We start from the raw sequence: 25,824 nt of genomic DNA on the forward strand, positions 1-25,824 counted from the left end.
GGTAAATAGCTGTTCAAATATATTTTTTAAACATAATATGCGTTTCATTCGGGAAAATATTCAATAGACCCGAAATATAAACGTCTGTGGATATTCCCCCGAATGACCCTGCTGTTGACTGTCAAGACATATATTTTAGAATGTACAGTAGCTGTGATTTTGATCATTTAAAAAAATATAACCAGTCGAGTAGTTGCCATTGTTGAAATGGTACCATAGGAAATCATGACACTCGATGTACAGTATTGCACTCTATTGTAATACATAGAGAGGCAGTCAGAGAGAGAGGCTTAGACAATAAAGCGTGATCAAATTATAAGTTGATGTATGTTTAATGTTTGGTTGCACATCTTCTTATCTAAATGTATTTGATAGTGTTCCTTGCATTTGTGTATGAACTAGTCTATATAATGATTTCTTGTATCACTCATTTGTACATTGTAATTCACCCACATAGTTTATTGATTTCTTGGTCTTAGGGTAATCAAAGCCCACACAAAGTGGTTAAATTAATGTATATTTTAGCGACTATATTTTTTTTAACCTTTTGAAATTTGTGGTGCGAGGCTCATAAAAAGTCTTTGCAAAGCACCATGGGCAGAATTATGGAGGAGTTGCTATTCAGAATGCTAACTGACTGTGCAACCACTGTGTGTAATTATTCTGTGTAAAGTCTGCTTACAAAAAGATGAAGGGTTTTTGATTACCATTCCTGTTATTTAACAGTGACTGACTCGAGTCATTCGCAAGAGGCTTTTACTATTTCTTCTTTGTCAGATGATCTGGCTATTTTTTTAAGAAAATTGTCATACATAATTATGTAATACCTGAAAATGGTGCATACAATCAGTACCATAATTATTATTATGTTTGTTGTGGTATTTCTATGACAATGTTTTCTGGTCGTTATGAACTGTGGCAAACTAGTTATCAACAAATAAACAGTGTGTATCTTTCAAAGTATGAACTCTCAGTATCCTGATCAAGTGGTAAAAAACAGGTCAAGCCTGGTGATGACCAACTAGGGTGACCAATATTCGTTCATACTCATATCGCCAGCAGTTTATTTAGATTATGCAATACATAATTTCAAAATCATAACACCAATTATTTATGAAACACAGTATCTAAGCAACTTCCCAATCTTCGATTTGTTTACAAAACCTCGTCAACAGAAATACCGCCGTCCCATTTTAAAAACAAATGTTATGTTGAACAATATAAAATCATATTTTTTGTATGGCTGTCTTGCTGGACATACATAGTGCTGAATACGGATATATAATCTAGGTATAATCTACATTGCTTAAGTGGTCGAAAAATTAAAATACGCGAGGTCATAATTTTACTGTCGCCATGTAGATATTATGTAAACATTCTGTTATTAAATATTCGTATACACCCAACAGTTTGCTAGAAATTTAATGTAGTCAGTATATGTTTCATTGCCACAGTTTGCCCTATCTACTATCACACCCCCTTAGGATTTCAAGTGTTTCAGATGTGTGATGTCATAGCTCTTTGTACGATGCGGTTGATGCCGCTTTAGGGTGCCCAAGTCATCTAGAACTCGCCCAGGTCCGTTTACATTTGACTGTAATGTTGCAGTATGTGTTTTTACATAAATGCAACATATTTTTACGCAATTGTTATCTAGTTCTGCAAGTAATGTAATGCAGGTTTTTATTCTTGGTGTTAAATATTTATATTGGTATTTTTATGCTGGGTTTTGAATAACCATGTTATTATATGTGCATAAAGAATGTCATAAATTTTCGATTTGTTTTCATGTAAATTGGTTTAGATTGTAAATCAAAGGCCCATTGACATAGCTGTAGCTATGGTGATATGTCTGTGATATGTTGTTTAAATTTTCACATTATGCTATATAGTCACTGTTGTTTTGTGATTTTTTTTTTCAGAAATATGAAATATTTTGATTTTTTTGTGGACACGAATAGCTTGAATACCCTAATAATTAATATGTTGGTATCTTGGATAGAACTTTATATTTTTACATTACTTTCTATTTTTGTCGAATATTTTTTGCTATTTTTGTTAAAAAAAGGCGCTGACTGAGCGTCTGCCGCAAAGATATCTTTTTATAGCCCATTGCAATCTTTGGAGAGGGGAATATTTCGTTGAGATAACCTTCAGATACTTCATCAAAATCGACCATTCTCAAATGTGTACGACGACTACGACGCTATGTTGTCATATTAACCTCAACTAATAATACTTTTCTTGTAAAACTTGGTGTCGTGCCAAATCTAATACTTGGAAAATTATGTAATATAAGTAGTTGCGAACATAAACGTGACGTACAAGAAACAAACTAATAAAAGGTGTAGAAATAAGAATATTATATTTTCATTTGTTATTATGCATTTATTCCATTCTTACTATTTTACTTGGATACACTGAAATATTTTATATACGTGTGTATGCTTTTGCAGTCTCACAATCATCTACGTAGCACACCGGATGTAACACCATAGTCAGATCAAATCTAGCAACTGAAAATAACAAAGAGAAGACACACAAATAAATTAAACGCACAAGCAGTATCAACGGGGCCCGGTCTATCAGACATCTATTTCAAAATTAATGAGATCACATGCTTGCCGGTAGGGTAGTTTGAATGATAAATACCATGAGGTCGAAATGCAGTCCGTCCCATGTATTTACTTGGTTTGGTAATTGAGAATATATAATAGGCAATGTGTTTATGCATAGCAATGTGGTTACGTGATCATATATGTTTATTTCTTATGTTAGTTACATCTTTCGTTTGCTTCCTTTATTTGTGGCAATGGTTACATGTTCTTTTCTGTAGCAGTGTTTCAGATATGACAGTTATGCATATGGGTGAAATAATGTATCTCAAGTGTAGATTGCACATTAAAAATTTGAGCCCAATCGAACACATGTAATTGCACAATTTCCGTTTTCACAAAATCGAGTATGACGGCCAAACAATCTATGGCAATTTATGTCATATACAAATATCCGGACGATCTGTTGAAGTGCCTCAAAGAAACAAATGCCCAAACTTTTGGTAAATTTTGCCTAAAGTATAAGATGGCGGCTAAACCACGTGACTTATCTAATTTCTTTTTTTAACTGTACAAACAGTTCAATATAGTAATATAATGTAGCAAATTAGTGGATAATCACTCAATTGTTGTATAAACAAAAACAACTACTTCCTGTTAAAAGAAATCAAATATGACGGCCAAACTATGTGACCAATCATAACAAATTTCATAAACTTAAGGATGCGGTAGAGTTATTTTCGTGAATTTTGCTTTTTTTGTTATTACTTTTGTAAAGTTATTGGGCTCATAATTTTATCAAAATTAAAACTGAAACACATCTAGAATACCCTTTTTTAAAAAAAAAATAAGAAAAACTACTTGTATAACGGGATACTGTACACTTTGTTTTTGAGATAAAAGTCTGGACGCAAACAATAACATTGACTTATTGCGTATTATTTGCATAATCCCTTCGCAACGGAAATAGTGAACACTGAAGAAGACGCGGTCATATCATCTCCGGCTCCTGATTATTGATCAATCACAAAAAGAGGCCCCAAGGAAAAACTCAAAACGCAGTTCAGAGGAAGCGAAACTTTACCTATAACAGAAACGCATTGCCGACAGTACAATGGGGTTCACACTTCAAGTTTGAGTATTCAAACCAAGAGGGTAAAATTTCGTCAGCAAACATGATCAATTTCCATCTTTCAAAAAGTCGGGCAGACAATTTAATATCAACCGAAAATCTGTATTGGTCGGACGAGCAGTTGGGAGAGGTCGGCGAGGTTTGAAAAAACTAGTGTCTTATGTGGGATTGCCGCCAGGCCATCCATCGACAACGTTCCGTACAAGGACGCCGTTTCCGAAGTTGCGGTGGAAGTCGAGTGTCTGCTAGAACAAGACAGAACGTCGGATGTTGTTGAGATAACTAGCACTAGGGGTTGGCGTTTAGGTATGTCGACCCTTTTCTCCGGTTACTAGGCTACCACGCTTCGCATGTAAACATGATTTGAATATATAATAAGATGACGTCATTTATCTCTCTAACTGTTCAACGTTATGCGGGGCCGCCGTGTACTGTAACAACTTCGCTTCTTTTGGAGGACGAATACAGACCTAAAACTTTATAGTTTTGGATTTTAATGCTGCAAGGCTACTAAGTGACTCCATGTTATGTTTTTTTTTGTAACAATCAGTTCATCCGATGCTTTAAATGTACAAATTAGCGCAACGTGCCAAATGTTTTGTTTTTTGGCGTTTTCAGGCAGAAGAAATCTGACGCCATAGAGGTCATTCAAGTGAGTTGTGCGTCGTCAGAAATTCACTTACTTTCATGAAATTCACACACATTGATAACGTATTGGCGCAGAATAAAACACTTGAAGCATTTTTTGATTTTTGACTAATTCGTGGTACATGTCGCAGATAATTTATTTTCAAAAAGCCAGGAACAAGGGCTTCAAGAAAATATATAATTTGCTATGCTTGAAAACACTTTTCCTCATGAAAACAGTTTTTACTTTTTAGAGCATGATAACTCTACCGCATCCTTAAATGTGCTTCATATACATATTATGCTCAGTGGTTCTGCCGTTTGTTTGGATCGCTAAAGTTTGTATTGCTGATACATATTACACATGAGTACACATGAGCGCCTATTAATTGATGCGTAATAAGTTATGACATGTGTATAGCAAAAACAAATGATTTTGAAATTTAACATTTATTAAAATGCCAAGTTTAAACAATTATGGTTCATATAGTATATTGGAAATGTAAACAAATGGCAATGAATGAATATATCCGGACGTGAATCTGCTTCTAATTCCGGTTATTGAATGTTCCAGTGAAGCCGCTTATTAAAGGATACGCCAGCAAAATTATACATACCCTGTACCCCAGCTTTTATGGAATTCAGATGGATCATTAACATTGGTATTGGATGGGGTTATCATTTCATTATCCGGAGTCCCATTTGCATCACCACATAAGCCAATCACATCAAAGCATCCACTATAGGGCTGAGAGAGTTGCAGTTCCACTCTCCTGAATCCCCACTCCACGACTAGATCGGGGAATCCGTCCCAGTCAAGATCTATCAGGACTTCGTAGTCATTATCTGTTTTGGTCAAAAGTATCTGCATACTGCTACCCACGAATTGCGGGAATGTCGGGGTAATCACACCACCACCAAACTGAAATTAATCGATAAATAGAATTGAGAATGTTAATCTGAACAACTGGATTTATAGATCTCATCTAAAGCCAGAATCGTCGAAAGTGAAACAATCATCGTGATGCAAGCGTTCACAGCGACTGTATTATTCTATCCCAAGAAGGATTACGTTACACAAACATACATTGTTACACATAGTACAAATGTAGTGGATTATATTATACAGGTTTATACAGTAGTTAATGTATTACTTATAATTTATACTTGACCTCAACGATAAGTGGCACAATTTACCTAAGGCTAATCAGAGGGAATCAAATCAAATCATATGTAAAAGTAGATGTAGACATGCTTATGAATGTGATTTTAAGTAAACGTAATGATATAATTTTTACACGAACAATCTCACCTTGATTTCCACGGGATTGATATAATCATTGATACTGAGTTCCACAATATCCGTGTCTTGCTTGACTGTCAAAGTTTCAACACGGTAATGACTTTCATGTTTAGACTCAGTTACCTCAATATCCAGTACGTGATTTTCAAATTCCGAGTGAAATATGGTATAACTCGCACAGTCGCCGCCTTCATGATATTTGTATTCATCAAATGTTTTGAAGCGGGGATCCCCATGAACTGTACAGGTGACCACATCTATTAGAAAGAAAATGGCGCAGGGTGGAACACAATACACAGGTTTAGTTTAGTTTACCCGAGAATACACTCTGAAGAAAGTGACCGGGACAACATTACGCTTAAAAAAAATTAGTCAAAACGTTCATTCAAAATAGTATAGTCACCTCGTGGTGGTGGGCAAAAATAACCTTGGGTAAGAGTGTTATTGTTACAACAGTATCGGCACTTGGTGGCTACATGGATCGGTGGGTCATCACAGTTATTTATTCCTGGTTCGTTGGCTTCTTTTTCAATGCAGGCCTGAAATAAGTGTCCACAACAGAACATGGTATCGGATAAGAGAATATATATAAAGTGAAAATAAGCCGACACGTATCAAAATTCAAGAAAATGCAGATATGTCAAAATTTAATAGAAAGTCGAAGAAATTATAAGACGATTAAATAAAAATATTAACATAAACATTGGTGGACATTTAACGAGCGGAAGAGCTCAATGTCAACTGAACTACAGAATATCTCCTGAAACAAAAATTGTAGCACTCAATCATGCATATCAATCTTCCAGAGCATGCCCGAAGAGCTGAATGCATATATTCTAGAGAAAGAAATTGCCGATTGAAAAAAACAAAACAATTAAGTCAAATTGTACCCAATCTTACGTTAATAGTATTACCTTTTATTTCAAAAATAATTGTAATAATGTTTTCTTCCTGAATTTAAAGGCAAGCAAATTAACTTCCTAATTTATGTAGACGACTTTGTTTTCCTAACACTCAGTTCAAATCAATAAATTTAAAAAAATAACAACGATTTCAAATCGATGAGTTGCATGAATAAATTATCACTCTACTGAATTAGGTAAACTGGTGATTATTATTAGGTGTATCGTGTCCCCTGGACATGTTATTGGCGTAAATCAGGTAAATTCAGGAAGAAAGTACCCGGATGGAGGCAAACATACAAATTTGTCAGCAGGTTGAGACATGAATATGTCTTTAACGACCGGGAGTTGCGCAAATTATGCTATATGCTGTTTTTAACCGGGTGAATCTGATTGGGTGTTCACGTGATATAATAACTTATAATGTTTAACCCAGAGAACGACGTCACAACTCACTTCTATCTGCATACATCTTGATGCAAAGACAAGTTTGTCTTTTCCATTTTTTTTCTTCCATGTCAGTTCAGTCATACATTCTGGCTGCAAAACACAGAAGATATGAATGGCATATTACACACTAAAGCGTGGTCCAGCAACAAGAACGCTATATATGTATATATTTTTATAGAAGAACCTTCCCAAATAAAAGAAATTCTAAAATTTAAAAACATAAGAGGTAGTCACTAAACCACGTACTTTCACACTCAAGCGAGATAATAGACATGTTGGTGAACTAGCCTTGCACTGTGAGTGTTTTATTGTTTACACTCTGTAAAATACCATTTTTTTTACAAATAAAAAAAAAAAAAAGAACTGCCGACCTCACTTCTTAAAATTTTGTTATATTTTTGAGTGGGTCAGCCATATTTCCACATACAAAAATACACATAATATTTCTATTTAATTTATTTTATTTTATAATATAATATTGCCACTGAATTCTTTAAAATAAGTTTACCATTTACAAATTAATGTGTTGGACACTATATAATCTTAATATTTTACAATCCATATCCTTATATTTGAATCTGTTTCAAGACATTTGAAAAAAATATTTTAGAAGCATAACAATACAACGACTAGATTTGGTGTTACAGTTTGCTCCCAATTCATACTGGAATATTCCCGATATCATATTCAATGACTATATATAAATATATATATATATATATATATATATATATATAGTATAATATATTAATATATATATATATAACGTTTTACATTTTAAATGCATTATGATATTTACCGTCTAAATAAACAAACAACAAAATACTCACGCGAGAGGTTTCACACTGTTCATATCTGTCAGCTAACGGTTTCATTAAACATTCCACCAAGCTTAATTTTTCCTGTTCTCCACAAGACAAACACTGACTAGCTGTGAATCGAAAAGTCGAATACACGAAGCAGTTAGGTGCGTTGTAATCTCAAATCACAATCCGGTTATGAAGGATGCATTAGGGTATAGAGCAATTCCAATGAATTCTACCGATGAAATCAAATCTAAGTACTTAGATATATTTGGAAAAGGCGATGAATAGAAATGCATGCATTTGTTAATTAATTATGAGAAGTAATAATTCTGATAATTGAGACATGATATGCCAAGAATGCAGCTTACAATTAAAAGATTACTATGAAGATTTGATAACTCAACTCCCTGGTGTCTCTAATAATAATAATGTAATTTAGCAGTGTTTCTTGTAAGGCGAACTTAAATAAGGCAGGAAAAGATTTCGTCAGGAAATGTAAATATAACTATATATACGTGATAACTTTCAATTCTTTAATTGTTCTTACCTTGTCCCTGGCCGGGGACCATCAAATCATGTGGATTTCCATCAGCACGTTTAACCACCCTAGCATTCGACTGACATGTAATCTGAAATAATCGAAACATGATTTTAACAAGGTCTGGTGCACCATAGTATAATGTACAACAATTGTACAGAATAGCAACACGATATACTGGAATGTGGTAAATAACAGTTCAAATTTTCGTAATTTGTGAATTGTTTTATCAGAGGCATAATTCAAATCGCCGACGACCGAGATTTGTTAATACGAGCACCAACGAAACAAGTGTAATTAGTGCAGCGTACCGCCTCAAATATTCCTTGGCAACTAGGAATTCCAAATGATTAAAATCTGGATTCCGCTTGAAGTTGTCATAGATACGAACCATCAAATTAATTATCGTTTATAATTTTGTAGTCAAAAAAAATCAAAAAAAGTTCAGCATTAACGAAAGAATAAATGAATGAATGAATGAATGAATGAATGAATGAATGAATGAATGAATGAATGAATGAGTGGAGAATAACATTAACTAAAATATCTTTACACTTCAGCCCGATGTAAGGTTTATTCAGAAAACACGAAACAGATCAGTACAAAACACAATCCTAATAAAAACAAATACAGTAGTTAAAACAGCGGAGAATATTTGTTCAAATATGATCTGGAATTGCAGTCAAGGTGCATCGACTGGACTAAACTGTTGTCGACAACGCCCCGCGCCTAATGTAATTGCGTTTCCTGGACGTTCGAATGCCGGAGGAGTTTGATTGGAAATGCGAACCATTTCACGCGAGGGACTTTATTCTGCATGTTTCCAATTGATATGAATAATTCATAGTTGATGCAGACGTCATGGAATAAATTATATTAACATAATGCATGCTAATTTAATTTCAAATGACCCCCTGAATGCGTTGGTTGTTCACGTCAAGATTAGTTTGTGTCGCGATCGCGTATAGTACAGTTAAAACAAACGTCGAGTAAGTCAAGGGTGGTCACAAGGTACCAGAAAAAAAAAAATGTCTAAATTCCGTTGATTAGTTGACAGCGCACGTTCTGCAAAATTAATGTGTGCAGGTTCCCCCTGGAACAGAGCCCCCCAATGATGCAATAACAATGAAAGCAAATAAAGATTAGTGTTTTTGATTTTACATCAGTGAAAATAAATTCTACACAAAGCACTCAAACATTCTTTTCAGTGAAAATTAATTCCAGCTAAAATAAAGTAAATCATAATACGATTTGGCCTACAGTATCGAGTATTGAACAACATAGTTAAAAATTAAGTGTCTTTTGTGCAAATTGTATCTGCATGCAGATTTTGCTAATACATCTTCCTCAAGAAGAGGTTTACACATCTTAAAAGTAACTCTATTTTTAATACATCCATACTTTTTGAAACTAAGATTCTTTAGTGAATATTGAAATCCACACTCATTGAATAAATAAAAAAACTGTACATCAGGACTGTATAACCCGAATAATCCCACAGAACGAAATCCTAATAAAAACACTCACAGTAGTTAAAATAACAGAGAATATTTATACAAAATGCATCGACTGATCACATGAGGCCGTGGAAATCCACTAACTAAGTCCCACTAACCTTTTAACCTTCATATGGTTGATATTTGTTTCGTTAATTGGTATAACCACTCATCATAACACGATACCGAGTTACAAAATAATAATAAAAAAAAATCACAGACTACTTCCATTGGGGAGACTCCACAAGAACTGCGTTAAGCTGATACAAATGATACAAATGCCCTCAATCTTGTTTTTCAATTCTTAAAAACATTCTTTGCTCTCAAATTATTATTATTATCTGGGATAATATCAATTGCATTTTCCGGTGTCCCATTGATTTTGTCACACTGCTTGCATATGTATTTCTCAAAGTACTTCAATTCTCCAGAACAGCGCCTCAATGATGCAAAGTTCTAACGCACCTGTTTAAATTCAATATAGTAAAGATTTGAAAAATGTCCATGTTTCTGCACTGGGTAAAAGGTGTTTATACTGCAAGTACTTTGTTAGCGACTGTCCGTTTTCGATATTGCTTTTTTTCTATGAGCTGTTATTCAGATTTGTTTGGTCATAATTCAAAGCAAATCAAAATGAAAAATATAGGAACACGAGAATAGTCTGTTTCTGTAATATTCTTCTGTAACCGGTAATTAATAAATTATCATTATTAATCATCAATTAATTATCGTCGGTGTGTATGTCGAATACATTTTGTTTTTAGAGAATTAAGGGACAGCGTAAGGCCAAGGTCATATTAGAGCAATAATTATTTTCGGGGCATGGTACTCTACCTGTTCCCTACACTAAACTTCTGATGGTGGTGTTGTTGAATAGTCATGAATCTGTCATGGCTAGGCATGTACATCAAGCAAAGTATACAGAATTTGGTTGAAAATATACACTCCATGTATGGGAGAAGAGAGTGATAAATTCCCGTAGATGTAGATAATTGATGACAGTGAAATGAAAGTCATCTCTATCACTATATCTTACGGTACGGTAGAAAGGTGGCCAAATCTAAATATGAAATCTTAATATGAAACAGAAGAAATGCAGATTCACTGGTCTGTTTGATTATATATTGGGATATAATCACTAAAATGATTGTTGATGGAATATTGGGATGTAAAATTGTTTTAACTGATTTCTGTGAACAATCAGCTGCATGTGGAAATCAAAATTAATCGGCCAGTTGATTTGTTACACCTCCCTTCTTATTGTACATAGGTTGAGGGGGGTGCATGATAAGCCAGAGAAAGAGAGAGATTGCTATACATCTGTGTGAGAGGCCCCACAGGCATGTTATGCCTCCAAAAACATCGATATTTCAGCCATTTAGAGGTGATGTATATACATTTCAGTGAGATGGCTTAAAGGTATTTTAAGCCATTGGAGGGATGAATGAATATATATTTGAGTAGGAGCACCCTCCCCGAGAATTTGAAACCATCCGGCGAAGGAACCTTATTAAATCTTCATTTCAGTTGGAGGTCAGCAGGCATTTTAAGCTAATCAGAGGGGGCTGGATATTCTTTTAGTGGGAGTCCCACACATGCAAATTCTTTGAATGCTAAAAGCAACTTCTGTCACATTTCACACTAGCAAAACTTGTTACCAAAAGGAAATTGTGGCCTCCAAAAACAAACAAAAAACAAAAAAACAAATTCATAATCATCATAAAAAAATATCCTGGATGTACCAATTTTGGAGGAAACAAATTAAGAACGGTTTAAAATAATGACTGATGATTTAGCGTCACATACAATATATAATTCTGAGCCATCCGATAAATTCATCATGGATTCTAGAAAACAAAGCTCGAATTATGGGGAATACTCACCGCCAAGAAAACAATAGTAAACACAAGAATGGACATCCGTTTCATAATTGTAGCAACAGACTGTTGTAGTATACACTGAATGAGCACCAGTAGTTGATTCTCTCTGTTTTGTAGTTGGAGATTGTCTTCTATTTATTGGCCGAGGTTTTGTGAGGTAGGGTCCTGTCGAAATGACGATTAACATATAATTATAACTCCATGCACATAGCTAGGTTACGAATTGTCTACGTAGCAACCCCGTCGGCGATCTGTTTGTTGTAATGTCGCCACTTTATGTTTATCAAAATAAAAATGATCATAAATTTTAAATGACGTTATATAAATTTATATCCCAATTGCACAGCCTTTTTAATGTTGTTGTTGTGGTGTATAATGTATCAAGTTATTATGGTATTTGCAAGGTGTTTTAGTTACACCACGCTAACTTATGACGTCATACATGGCACTTGATACAAATAAGACATACCCGTTAGACGTATTAGAATATCTCCAAAACATATATCTATAGACGGTGCCTTTTTAATTCAGATAAAGCCCTCATACTAGGAATTTACTGGATAAAGTATTTTTTATACTCGCCTGGATATAATTTATATCCCATAATAGTCCAGGTACACTAATAATAATTTGTATTGCGTTTGTATTTTGACTGTTGAATAGACGGCTATCAAATTACTTAAAATATAAAAAATAAGTATTTATTTATATTATTGTTTTATCGTCCTCGTTTATTTTCCTTGTCTTGTGGCTAACAAATACGTGTACGAACACATAATGCAAAATATCTTTATTCTATTTTATTTTTTACTATATTTGTTATTGAAAATTCTGTATTTTAATTATCGCCACATGCCGAAAATAACAGCCTTTATATAAAAAAAACAATGGTTATTCTACTTTATATGCCAAAAGAGCCCGCGTACCTAATAATAAATGTCATTGCGTTCATATTTGGACTGTTACGCGATATGGAGGTGAAAAGTCACCCCGTCAATAGGGAAATAAAAATCACGTTCAAATAAAAAATTGAGTATTTATTTGTATTATAGTTTTTTTTTTCGTTGTTATTAAAACGATATGTTATTTTTTCTTGATTTGTGGCTGAATGCGAAAACATAATGCAAAATATTTTTATTCTATTTTATTTTTCGCTGTATTGTCTCATTACATAATCTGTGTTTTTTATTGTATCTGTGTTTATCTATCTGTGTTTCAGTTATCGCTATAAAATGACGTATAAACAACAGGCTATGCTAAACTAAACAGTGATATTAAACAGAGATTGCGACCGGCTGCCACGTAGTTAACAACATCGTCTCACAAATCAAGAATCCACAAAAAGAGTTATTTTCAGTAAGGGCGTTATCCTACACCGACCAGTAAAAAAATTGTGACTTGAACAGTAAGAAATATTCACAGGGCTCTTATTATCTCATGATCTCTAGGCACATCGAAAAAATACAAAAAAATCAATCAAACGTATTAGCAGTATGAGAAGGTATGTTTTTCATATCTTTTGACGAAAGGATACTATATGGGAAACTATTGATAATTATTATTCTCAATTGTCGTTCGATACCACGTGCAGCCCTATTATAAGACGATAACAGGTCAGTGCTGGGGTCAATGCACGAGCATACGAAAAAGGACTGCATGTGTGCAACTTCACAACGTTCAATTGTTCCCCATATTTGTAGAAATAGTTCAAACAACAAACCAGTAATCCGTCATTTTTTTCCGACCGGATGGATGAATGAGTTTGCGCAACTTCTTTCCACAAACCACTGAACCGTTTGGCTAGATTTTTGTCGTGAAACTACTTTGATGGGAGTAATTTGTTCAAGAGAAGTAGATCTACCAAAAATGTTTGACTGTAAAATAAGCCCCCCCCCCTAAATAGAGAGCTAACACATTACATTCAAATATAAAAAAAATGTATTTATTTATATTATTGTTTGCTCGTCTGTTTTTGAAGCGATATTAATTTTTTTACTTGATTTGTGGCTAACAAATATGTGTTCGAAAACATAATGCATATTTTTATTCTATTTTATTTTTTACTATATTTGTTATTGAATAGTCTGTATTTTAGCTATCGCCACATGCTGAAAATAACAGCCTTCGTATAAAAAACAAAGGTTATGCTAGGATAATCCGAGATATTGAACAGGGCTTGCAACTGGTTGTCACACAGATCGACATCGCCTCACAAATCAATGATTCACAAGAAGAGATATTTTCAGTAAATTTTTGTTTCACCTAATATTGAACAGTCACATCAGGACGTCACGATTCTGTGGTTGAAAAAACATCGCCGCTCGACGCGCTAGCAGACGTCGAACAGTATAAACCACGTGAACAGTAATCAATAATTATAGTGGTCTTATCATCTGATGATTTCTAAGCACAACGAAAAAGTAAAGTACATGCAATGACGACTTATCAACATTCAATGTTTCCTCATATGAAAAGTTTAAGCAACAAACTAGAATTTTTAGATATTACTGATGTGAACGATAATTATATCTTCATACACGTAGCCAGGTTACGAATTGTCTATGTAGATACCCTGTCGGCGATATGATTGTAATGTCGCCATTATATGTTTATCAAAATTAAAATGTTCCTCATTTATAAACGAGTTAGGGAAAGTTATATCCAAATTGTATAGCGTGATTGTTGTGTACAATGTATCAAGTTATTATGGTATTTGCAAGGTGCTGCATTTTAGTTACACCACGCTGACTTATGACGACGTCATACGCAAACTTTGATCTTGATACAAACAATACCTACGCGTTAGACGTATTAGAATTTTCCCTAAATATTTCTATAGACGGTTTCAGCGGTGCGTTTTTAAGTCAGAATTATCCCTCCTACTCGGACTATTCTGGATAAATTCTTCTAGTTAATCGTCTGGATATATATAAACTCTGTTCGTACTTTATATTCCTAAAGATTCTGCGTACCTAAGAATAAATGTTATTGTCTTCGTACATTGATTGTTACGCGACCTGGAGGTGAAAAGTCAATAGAGAGATAACAAAAATACATTCAAATACAAAATTTGAGTATTTATTTGTATTATTGTTTTCTTTCCTTTGTTATTAACACGATATTTTATTTTTTCTTGATTCGTGGCTGAATGTGAAAACGTAATGCATAATATCTTTATTCTATTTTATTTTTTACTGTATCTGTGTTTATCTATCTGTGTTTCAGTTATCGCTATAAAATTACGTATAAACAACAGGTTAGGCTAAGCTAGTGCGTGATATCAATCGGACATTGCGACCGGCTGCCATGCAGAACAACTTCGTCTCGTAAATCAAGAATCCATAAAAAGAGTTATTTTCAGTAAAATTTTGCCATGCACAATTTCGAACAGTCATATCAAGTTGAAGGGTTTTACCGTACACCGACCAGTAAAAAACCCGTGACTAGTAAAAAATCCGTGACTTATGAATCTGGTGGATGGATAACTTCTTTTCAAAAAACAGCAAACCGTTTGATTTGATTTTTTTGTGGGACCGCCTTGATGGGTGCAGATGAGAATTTGTTAAAGAGAAGTGGATCTGCCAAAAACTATGCAAATCAGCTACCAAAAAACTATAAAAATGCTTGAGATTCTTGAGAAAGTTAGTCATAAATAGAATGAAAATGTTTATTGAGATGAATCATTTAGACCCCAAACATTCTATTAGTAACGACCAAATCCACTCAAAACTTGTAATACGGTCACCTTTCATTTTCTCAGCTTTCCTTGCTCACATCATTAGCAATTCATTTATAAAAAATATTTTCCCCGGCTAAAAATAACCAGGATTACTCCAGTATTTAAACGAGGACCCATTCAGTATATTTGTAGGAAATTACAGGCCTATTTCGATTTTCCCTATCATTGGTTTATAAGACAATTGTCGGCAAACAAATGACTAATTTCATATAAAATTACGAAATACTCCAAAAATATTAAACTTGCCCTGGCTGACTTGGTCAAAGACATAGCTACAAATCTGGACAGTGGAGATATAACTATTGGCATATTTATTTACTTGAAAAAAAACATATGATACGAAAAATCATGGATTTAGGGGCACAGTATTACAATGGTTTACAAACTAACTCTTTGATCGCAAGTAGTATGCTGTAATTGACACGAGTCCCCCATACATATCACCTGCGGTGTTCCATAGGAATCGATTATCGGTCCAATTGTATTCTACCTTTACACCAATGATGTTGCTAACCAGCTTCATCGATTTCCGCCTTTTTGCGGATGAAACCAATCTTTTCTTAAGAATAACGATATTGATCTCAACAACATTAATATCGAATTCAAGGTGTGAAACTGGTGCACAGACAACACGGACAAAACTAATTATATGTTAATTAAAACACCTCAGGGAGCAATTAATACTTGTGGTAACGCTACGGTTCAAAATGAAACTATAGAGGGCGTCTCATCTTAGTACCTGAATGTGACAATTGACAATACATTTAATTGGAAAAAAAACACATTTGTAAAACGATTTCATTTAAAATTGGTATTTTGTCTAAAATCCGCCATTTTGTCCCACGATCTATTCTTATCCTGCTTTACAACTCTCTCATTTTACCACATATTACTTACTGTATTGAAATATGGGGTAACACCTACAACACTTTTCTTGAAAAATTTATCGTTTGATAACGTTTATAGATGTTCGTGCCCCCACGACCCTCCAATTTAAAACACTAAATATTTTAGGCATCTATAAAGTTAGTAAGTTCCACATTTGTTTGTTTGTATTTTTATCTTAATAAGAATAAGCTTATATAATGTTAACCACTACTTCAACCTATGCAACACGTTAAGCTACTAGTCCCAATTATGATATTCCTAGAATGAATCTTACTACTAAGCATGCATGTATATGTTGATGTTAACTACTGATATCTCAAGAACTGCTGATTTAATTCAGTATAACTGGGTATGTAGTTTAGAAATTAATACTAGACCTGACTTAGAATTCAAATTCATTTTGTCGGAATAGTGCTTTCGCCAAACGCCATCCTTGACTGATTGGGGTCATTGGGGTCAAATGTTGCAATAATACTTTCGTGATTTTAACCAAAATAGTTTCAACAAATAATTTCAACAAAAATTTTAATTTGGGGAAGATAAAAATTAATCAAACAGGTGATTGTAGCTCAAATCTCACTTTATTAAAACTCCATAGATGACAATTTTAACATATATGCAGATTGCTATATGAAAATGATAAACGAAGTCAGCAACATGATTCTAAAATGAGAAATTAACATGCCAGTAATCAACCACATGCAAGAAATGCACTCAAACTCGGACAAAACTGAGGTAAACAAGACACATTTTATGTAGTGGGAATGCACCTAGACAAATCACTCGAAAAAACACTAAGAGCATAGGAATACGAACGGTGTTTGGCTAATTAGTGGCATAAGACCTGAATCAACGCTGTAGCCCGCCATCTATATTTTAATATTGGATGCAACCATTATTTTATGGAGCGACCAAGGCCATTATATAAGGGGTGTTACAAAACCGAATATTAATGAAACCTGCCTCGATTTACAATAGTTCATTTCGAATTTGTCTCGCCGGCGTTTGAGCGATACAGTAGTAAAAACTGCGAATAACCGTTGTATAGCAACATGTTACGGCTCATTTCAACTGGGTCGTCTAACTCCCTAACTCCGCACGGTCCATTTCCCCGGAGATCGAGAAAAACTGCGTCATACATAGTATTATTTTAAAGGATGGAGGGAAGGTAAATTCAGACTCAACCCACCCAATGGCGATAGCTATGTTTATATAACTGTATGAATATCTCATCGGCTTTATGTAATCCACTGTGTCCCTCCCTCAGTGGAAATGATAACACGACGCCATGACAGTTTTCACGAGAGGTTTTGACTTCAAGGATGATTTTACGTCCGTTTCCTCTGAATTGTAAATACTTTTATTTTATTTTTTTATCTGACAATTGAACATCAGCAAGCATCGGTTTTTGATGGATTTTGGCATGTCATCGAAATGCAATAGCCATTTTTGTTGACTATAAACGTCACGTTCATAAAACGGGCATTATCGCGTCCTATAGGGACACACGCAGGTAAATAACCCAACGAATAATGCAGTCACTGGAAAGGAGTTTCAATTGTAAGAATTTACTATAATAGGCATGTTTCTTGAGCTGATGAGCGACAAATTGCATTTGAGCGTGCATGCGGGTAATCAGGATGGTAATTTAATAACCATCATAATCCCCCGTTTCTATCTGCAGATGTTGTCTGGGTATTCTATGCGTGTAGTAGCACTTAAAGGTGATCAGTGAGTTGATTAACACAGATACATTGTGTAAAATGAATAAACATCGGTAACGCACACACACACACATTAAACAAGATAACGTTAGTAATAATTCACCAAGATTACATTTGGTACCAAATCACCTCATATACCGTGGAATACGTCTACATGACACATTCATATCACCGAGTAATAAGACACGACAGCTTGGGTTAAACATGGCCACGAAGCTATACATCTCAAGTAGTCACTCTTGAATCAAATATCCGCCAAACATCGTTATGCTCTATTGACTAGCAGTTTTGATAATTGATATTACCGTGCCAATGAAAGAAAGAAGGTAAGAAAAGTTAATGTGTTCACTACATCCAAATAGTTCCATCGTTTGCAATGGAATAGGTATACGAAGTTTTTGGTGGAAGATCCAAAAATCTCAATGACATGAATTATTTGTTGAGGTCATACACAATATAGATATACCCCAGAGAATGTGGATAATTATATTATTAGATTACAAAAACAATTGCAGATGAACGAATGCTAAATATTACTATTAAATATTATTAATATTAATGTTAATATTAGTATTAATTTCACTACCACTTTTACATAAACAAGTTACTTTATCACATGACTTATATATTATTAACGTGATTTCCGAGCTATTACATCAGAATCGTTTAAAACAGAAGCCCATAATGAGGATTTCGGAACCAATAACGCAGGTGGGTTTTATAATTTTGCAATTTTTATTTCACGAAAAGTGTTCTTTGCTTGTTTGTATATACTGCTAGTAGGGTTACTTATAAAAAGTGTCATAATTTTATCACATTGGTCAGATTGCGTTCAGGGGGGAAATTTGTTTGTTTATTCAGTTTATTTGCAAATGAAGGATATCTGAAACTTGAATCCTGTGAAATGGACCGGTTTGTGTGATATGATTCTTTGTTGTGATATATTCCTAAATTCATCTATACCAATATTAAACGTTGGATTGATTACATTTAGCATATATAGATGTATTTTACCAAGACCGAGACGATACTTTGTTGAAAGTTGGGAGAACTTATTTGAACCGAGTATTATATCGTGCATACTGGACCGTATTTTGAATTGCATTTTTAGAACCATCACGAGAATGTTGTCTAGGAATTACGAGTAAAGATACAGTAATAACATTGTTTCATTTTCAACTTTACAAAAAGTACATAAGCAGTTGGCAACCAGTGTGCAATCTGAATTAAAGTACAGTATATTATTATCAGGTATAATGTTAACAGCGCCCTCTGTTGACAAATTCGGATTGTGCAAAATCTGTAAAACAAAGCCTCACCTCATTTTGGAGGAAGAATTCAACCAGAAACATATTTTACGAACCCCTTCAATAATATTTATTGTTCATATCACTAAGTAAAATGATACACTAAAACGTATATTATATACATGCAAGTTCACCACAAAAAAGTGTTTGCAATATACTCAAAGTGTAATATCACCTATATTATTTAATATGTTCTACAACGAACAAGGTTGATGATAATGGCATTGAAAGGTCCGAATGTAATGTTGGAATGTAAGAATCTTGATGATGCTATCAAAAAATTGACAGCATTAGTTTCTAATTTTAGTATCAAGTTTAGATAATCAAATCAATAATCAATTTTCTCAAACAATTTCCAGTAAAATTGTGATTAAACCCCATTTTGTTTAGTATGTTTAGTATGTATGTTCTCCCAATGGTACATCATTGTAAATTAAGACATTAAAATAGGGTTGAAAGAAAGGGGCGGGGACTGTGTCATTCTCAACGACTTGTTTTATTTTGTGTTTTGCATTGTTTTCAACGATATTTGATTGGATATGTTGTTCACACTTTACAGGTAACTTCTATAAAGTCGGGTTTGTGATCCAAGTTGAGAATCTTTATTTCTTAGGTGTCTTGGTGTAGTATTGCATGAAGTCGATTCCATACTCCTTACATTTTCGCTGCTCCCATTCCTTGAATTTTTCATCTTGGGCCACTGTGAAATTTGACTTCCAATCGCCCACGATTCCTGGAACACAGATTATTTTGAGACGATTAATTAATAAAGTGTAATAATATCTAGAGCGCGATTAGCTCAATAAAATGAATTATGAAATGAAAAGTGTTTTTCAAGCATAAAAATTGATATATCTTGTTGTCAGATATCTAAGATAATCACTATCTCAGTTGAAAAATGACTCGTACATTACATTACATTACAATACAATGCAACACAAGAACAAAAGAAATCCAGTAATTTTCACGATCAAAAAGTACACATTTTTAGATTATTTTTTTTTGAAGTGTACTGACGAAACAACCGACAAATACCATAATCATTATTTATATTCGTTGTGTATATTATATTTAGGCATTCTATGGGCGGGGGGGGGGGGCACTGGTTCAGCTTCGATTAGATAGTCTTTCATCTATGTCACCATGTATTCGGGCGGCTCAAGTTTCGAGCGAACTGATTGTTTGACACTGACTGAGCACTGGTCTATATAACAGCACAGTCTGTCACCGAGATATTTATTTTTATTCCAATATAAGGTAAGAGAAGGCAATCAGCTCTCGACATGCTATCAATTATGCATACCTGTACATACTTGTATTACATGTTTTGTTAGTCAATATTCAACTGACCGAACACACACATTGTGAACACATACATAGACCACGAGTGTAATTGAGCTGTAGTGTTAATTGTAATAAAATATAATTTACTGATTGAAGTACCGATCTAACATTACCTTTGCGTTGCCAATGTCTATTTTCACGTAGGAACACGTCACGTTGTGTTACTGTTTTCATATATTCTTTCATGTTATTGAAATCGGTATGGTCTACGACTCTCTTCATCTCATCGGGGGTTAAGTCGTAACCAAGGAACTTAGCAACTGTCTCCGATGCACCTTGGCGATCCTGTATTTAAATGAAAAAGCAGTGCTCAATGGATGGAGATTGGTGTATCATAAGTTTCCACGTCTACAAACTAGACAAACCACATCCGAAGGCATGTGGGCATATTCGAATATAATACCCTGGGAAGGGTGATTTTCCGCTCGTTACGGGATAACAATATATACAGTATAGCGTTATAGTTGTAACAAATACTAATTTTAGAGATTTGCAATTTTATAAGTGACATACGCAACACAGTTTTCTATCTGGACACTGTCTTAACGCCCGTCTCTGTTAACTGTCGACACATAACTAATTAGTCGCTTGAGAGCGCTTCTTTTTATTATCCATACCTCTTTGATGTCCTCGTACTTCAAATGCAGGAAGTTGTCCCTACCGCTCAACTTAAGCCAGTCTGCCAAGTGTTCGAACCAACATCCCCAGATAACTAGGTGGTCATAATAAAACAAATAAAATGGTAAATTATTTGGTGTCAATTATGTCTGTCAACAAAATAGGTGATGTTGGCCCACGGCTAAGTTTATGTTGGTTTGACTTTTATGTTAGCAATCCCATTGTATAATGTATTACTTTGCGCTAAACAGCCATACGCCATTAGAATAAATAATTAGATAAGCAAAATGGTTCACTCAGATGACAGTGCATTTGAGAAAATATTAATTAAACCTATAATATGGACGGATAAAGTTGATAATTTGCGCTGATATATCAGGTAATCTGGACGGAAACTAAACTAACTATCGTAAATATCGATTCGAAAAGTGTGTTCATATATTTTTACATAAGTGTGACGACTTTGTCTTACTATCCTGTTTTATATTTTATGTTCGAGATCAGACCCAATTTCAGAGTCACATGTTTTCAGACCCACATTTCACAATTATGACCTGTATATGATATATTTGTGTGTTGTGTATGCTATTGAATATATATAAACAGCCATAACAATAGAGGCAAATCGACGCTGAAGACAAACTGAAATTATTCAAATTATGCTATGCAGTCATATATTCATATTCAGGTAGAGAATATATATTGGTGGCGCTATAACGGTAAAAAATATAATGCTTACCCTGGCCTTCTACAAAACGATCGACTAAATAGTCCCAATCGCATGGCTCTAAGAACTTTACAGTCGCATGCCATGCATGAAGAGATATGCAACAGTCCCTGGGATTCCTTGTTACAAGGATAATCTAAATTCAAACATTGTATGAATTGCATTAGATGTGATACAAAATGACGTCACATATCGAGAATTTATAACGGAGACGAATTACACTATGCGGGAATTTCGTGGCTTAATCACGTGTTTGATCGCGACCAACCCAACATATCTCCTCCACCAGACAGTTTTATCGGGATACGTGATATATGTCATGTTTGAAGATGAATGTTTAGATACCCTAGGTTTTTTGGTGAACACCTGCGGTGGCATCAAATCAACTGGCAGATGAGTCTGGATTTGTCGAGGTGACTTCCACGTTGACACTTTTTTATACGTAGCGATTTCGATGCCTGGTGCCGGGCCTAATTCGATCAGATTAAGTTTATCCTCCATCCTTTTGCCCTTGATTTCGTCGATGTTTCCCCTATGCATAATAGCATCTACGATCTCGAGAATGAAGGTTGTACCTACAAGGAAAGTGAAATATTATTACGACACCTGATGTGATAATCTGCACTATCGTCGTTTGGACTAGTCTTGAAATTTGCCACCCACGATTTTGTGAGAAAGCCTGCGTTATAAATTTTATTTTGGTATGCATATGAGCATGTTAAAAGAGAATCATTCATAAAGTTCCATAACCGTCACATGTTGTAGAAGTACATATTGATTTGTTAGAGGGTGACATGGACATACTAAACATAATACTTTCTATGTAGAAACAACGAACAATCCGTGACCAACACATACCACAGTTTTTACCCGTTTGAGTGTTCTTAGCAATGCAAACATGATTACACCCCCTTTCTTCCTTTTCACTTATATAGTTAACAGTCATTTAGCACCCCTGAACACATCAATGGTTGCTTATGCTGTTCCAACAGTCCATTTTTACATATTTTCGACACAGGCAATTTGAAGCATAGAAGTGAGCGGCTACTCATAAAAGATTTGATAATGAAAATTTGATAAAGGCACAGAATACTCGGTTTTTTTTTTTTTTTTTTTGTCTTTCAAAAATAAAAAACTACTAAAAATGGTGGATTTTACATAAATTACAGATAGATCATAATTTAATCCGACTTGTATCAGTTTGCCATCAGTCTCGAGGGCGCAGTGGTTCCGCTGATTGCTTCCAACTGGAAAAAGGGTAAAGGGTAAAGGTGTGTCTGTAATATAATTATTCATTGTTTCAAATAACACATGGCCATGATTGGTCACCCATAAGTCCTTACTTTGTGTACATAATTTACAGACGACGAACTCCAGTATATATAACAGATAAAGGCTGCTTATTTTTCCAATATTCAATTTAAAAGAGACATTTGTTGAAGGAATAAACCGCAATGGCCGGATTATGAACAAAAAAAAACGGCGGGCCCTCCCACTCTTTTGGTCCGTCTGAGTCACCCTATTCCCAAAAGACTGATCGGTAATACTAGACTGAATTGTATTTATTGTATCTCATTTTTCAATTGATGTATTTTTAACGACCGTATGAATGAGTTGCTGACCCGTACTTGTCTTATTTAACTGTCACCCAACATAGTTGTTATGCAAGATAAATGCAGATTAAATAGACCATGGTTTGCTGATTGTTATCAAATACCTGACACAACAAAATAAATTAAAAGATATCACAGAGAGGCACGTCCGTTCCTTCACCTTCCCAACAGACTGGAGGTCAAATTGAGTTCAACGACCGAATGATTTACTCACTGACGTCGACTGGCCCGTACTTTTTTTTAATTTCACTCACCCCATACTGTACTCATTTGTTACGCAAGGTTATAGATCGTGATTACATAATACCTGACACATATTGCATCATTGCAGTAGTACTGTATCGTACCCATGTCATGCACATTTCCTTTAATTGGAGTGTGGATAATTTTCTGTTTTGGCCGTTTCTGAGATCCCACTATGGTTAACATTGGTAAATCCCATTTTTTTTACATGGGGTTTAACAGTAAGTTGGGATTGCATATCAAACTTCACGACGAGTATGCGAAAAACGACAAACTAAGTGAATGTTCTACCTTTTTTTATATAAATTGTGTTTCAACCGTTTTTACATTTAAACCCCACGAAACGCTGCCATCCTTACTTTCGGCTTTCACCATTCTGGTACAGCCAGATCTGAAAAGGCTTTGCCGCAATCTGGCTAAGCTGTGTGGTTTGGATCATGTGGACGGGTTTCATGCTCTCCGCACGTAATAAGCTCGATTATTAAGCATTATTTATTAGGGATGCCCGGTGGCGGAGAGGAAGACGTGTAGTGGCGTGAAGCTAGGCGATTAGGTGCCGTAAGCGAGCGCCGGTTCGGTTCCTGTTTACTTTGATTTAACGTAGTGTTTACTATGCCGTTTATTCGGTGTTATTTGCTTACTTTACTTTGTATGTTAGCAGCAACTATGAGTTTACATCCTGTTTGAATACTTCGATTGATAACATACAAGTGATTGAATTTGGAGTGATTCATTTGCTCCTGGTTTTGGGCACAAATTTGAACCGCGGCCGGAATAATTCCATGAACGGACCACTACAATGAACACAGTACATTCCTTCGGATGTGACATGGCATCTAGGGTCCGTTTATACCCATACACAATTTTTTATACAAATAGATATTTTGACCCAGTATATAGTCACAGTGGCTGCACTCCTCCTCTGGTCGAGTCTCACATTTACAGCAAATACTAAACCGCGATTAAAGATAATTATAAAATCAAATGCAATCTCTTATAAAAATGCAACTTAATTAAATTGCAATTCAACGCTGAAGCAAAATTCAATAAAAACTAAATTAAAAAAACTTCTCGTAAATTCTAATTAGAAACGTAATTAATTCCGATCTAATTAAATTACAATTCTGTTTAGGAATGTAACTTAATTACAGTTTAATTGAGCTGTATCTAATTACATGTACTGTACTTTGAATCAGTTGAATTTAATTTAACGGCTCTTGGTATTGGCATAAGGAGGTAAGTGATACTTTTGGTCGGTTACATTATATCAATCTCAACTCTTAACATAATGCCAAGACACGTATTTTTACAAATTAACTTCAATACCATTTCATTATCCTACTATATCCACTTTTTTTATTAGCACCACTAATATTCAAAAAGCGTAAGACTTTGAGAGAGGTTCGCAAATTGTAAATCGCGGTTTAGAGGTAAACCACATTTAACTCCATTTTTTCTGCAAGCACATGCTTACCTGCTTTCGGGTAAGTTACAATGTACACATCATCGTCTCTGACTTCGAAGTCTTTCAGTGCGTGTATGCTATCGGTGTGCATAGCGGTTACCATGAGTCTATCCTTCCTTCCATCGTAATAGTAGGTCTTTTCAAATGGAGGGGTTAAGTCGTCTGTTTCTGGCATGGTTGTACGAGTTGAGTAAGGCTTTACGCTGGAAGGGTTAGGGTGACGGTGTGACGGTGTGTATCGACAGACTGTAGAATGGTGATAGTTCATCTTGTTTATATAGTCTAGTTTAGACACACCTAATTGGTGTATTGTGTCACACAATGACAGATGCAAATCAGTATCACAAGTAGAAGACTGGTGGTGGTGTTAGTCCATAAGTGCATTACTCTAACATTGATTGCAATGTGCACTCAGTAGCGCGCCCGCTTCACGCGCGGATTCAGGAGGAGGCGCACCAGGCGCGCGC

At 34.8% G+C, this 25,824-nt stretch overlaps 2 protein-coding genes across 2 annotated transcripts; both read right to left on the bottom strand.

Moving 5' to 3' along the window:
• Positions 1-5,608: 5,608 nt before the first annotated feature.
• LOC144351795 (uncharacterized) lies at positions 5,609-11,788 on the bottom strand. Its single transcript, XM_078009112.2, has 6 exons — positions 11,693-11,788; positions 8,323-8,404; positions 7,800-7,900; positions 6,976-7,059; positions 6,021-6,156; positions 5,609-5,874 (listed from the first exon to the last, which is right to left on the bottom strand). Exons 1-6 carry the CDS (start codon positions 11,735-11,737, stop codon positions 5,609-5,611), a joined length of 714 nt encoding a protein of 237 aa, XP_077865238.2. The 5' UTR covers positions 11,738-11,788.
• A 7,605-nt stretch (positions 11,789-19,393) lies between these two features.
• LOC146732691 (sulfotransferase 1C2-like) lies at positions 19,394-25,592 on the bottom strand. Its single transcript, XM_085492040.1, has 6 exons — positions 25,367-25,592; positions 22,382-22,611; positions 22,049-22,172; positions 21,309-21,403; positions 20,805-20,976; positions 19,394-20,080 (listed from the first exon to the last, which is right to left on the bottom strand). The coding sequence occupies exons 1-6, from the start codon at positions 25,530-25,532 to the stop codon at positions 19,950-19,952; spliced, it is 918 nt and encodes a 305-aa protein (XP_085348166.1). The 5' UTR covers positions 25,533-25,592; the 3' UTR covers positions 19,394-19,949.
• Positions 25,593-25,824: the final 232 nt, after the last annotated feature.

The sequence above is a fragment of the Saccoglossus kowalevskii genome, chromosome 17 (genome assembly GCF_978046115.1).
Source record: "Saccoglossus kowalevskii chromosome 17, keSacKowa6.1, whole genome shotgun sequence".
NCBI lineage: Eukaryota > Metazoa > Hemichordata > Enteropneusta > Harrimaniidae > Saccoglossus > Saccoglossus kowalevskii.

What these genes read in the sequence shown, in the direction of transcription:
- LOC146732691 (XM_085492040.1), bottom strand. Translation starts at nt 25,532, where the DNA reads ATGCCAGAAACAGACGACTTAACCCCTCCATTTGAAAAGACCTACTAT. An exon ending in TGTTCACCAAAAAACCTAGG is followed by an intron (nt 22,173 to 22,381) that starts GTATCTAAACAT and finishes GTTTGAATTTAG; the next exon opens with ATTATCCTTGTAACAAGGAA. An exon ending in TCGTTTTGTAGAAGGCCAGG is followed by an intron (nt 21,404 to 22,048) that starts GTAAGCATTATA and finishes ATGACCACCTAG; the next exon opens with TTATCTGGGGATGTTGGTTC.
- LOC144351795 (XM_078009112.2), bottom strand. Translation starts at nt 11,737, where the DNA reads ATGAAACGGATGTCCATTCTTGTGTTTACTATTGTTTTCTTGGCG. An exon ending in AACAGTGTGAAACCTCTCGC is followed by an intron (nt 7,060 to 7,799) that starts GTGAGTATTTTG and finishes TGTGTTTTGCAG; the next exon opens with CCAGAATGTATGACTGAACT. An exon ending in TTTTTGCCCACCACCACGAG is followed by an intron (nt 5,875 to 6,020) that starts GTGACTATACTA and finishes TCTTTCTAATAG; the next exon opens with ATGTGGTCACCTGTACAGTT.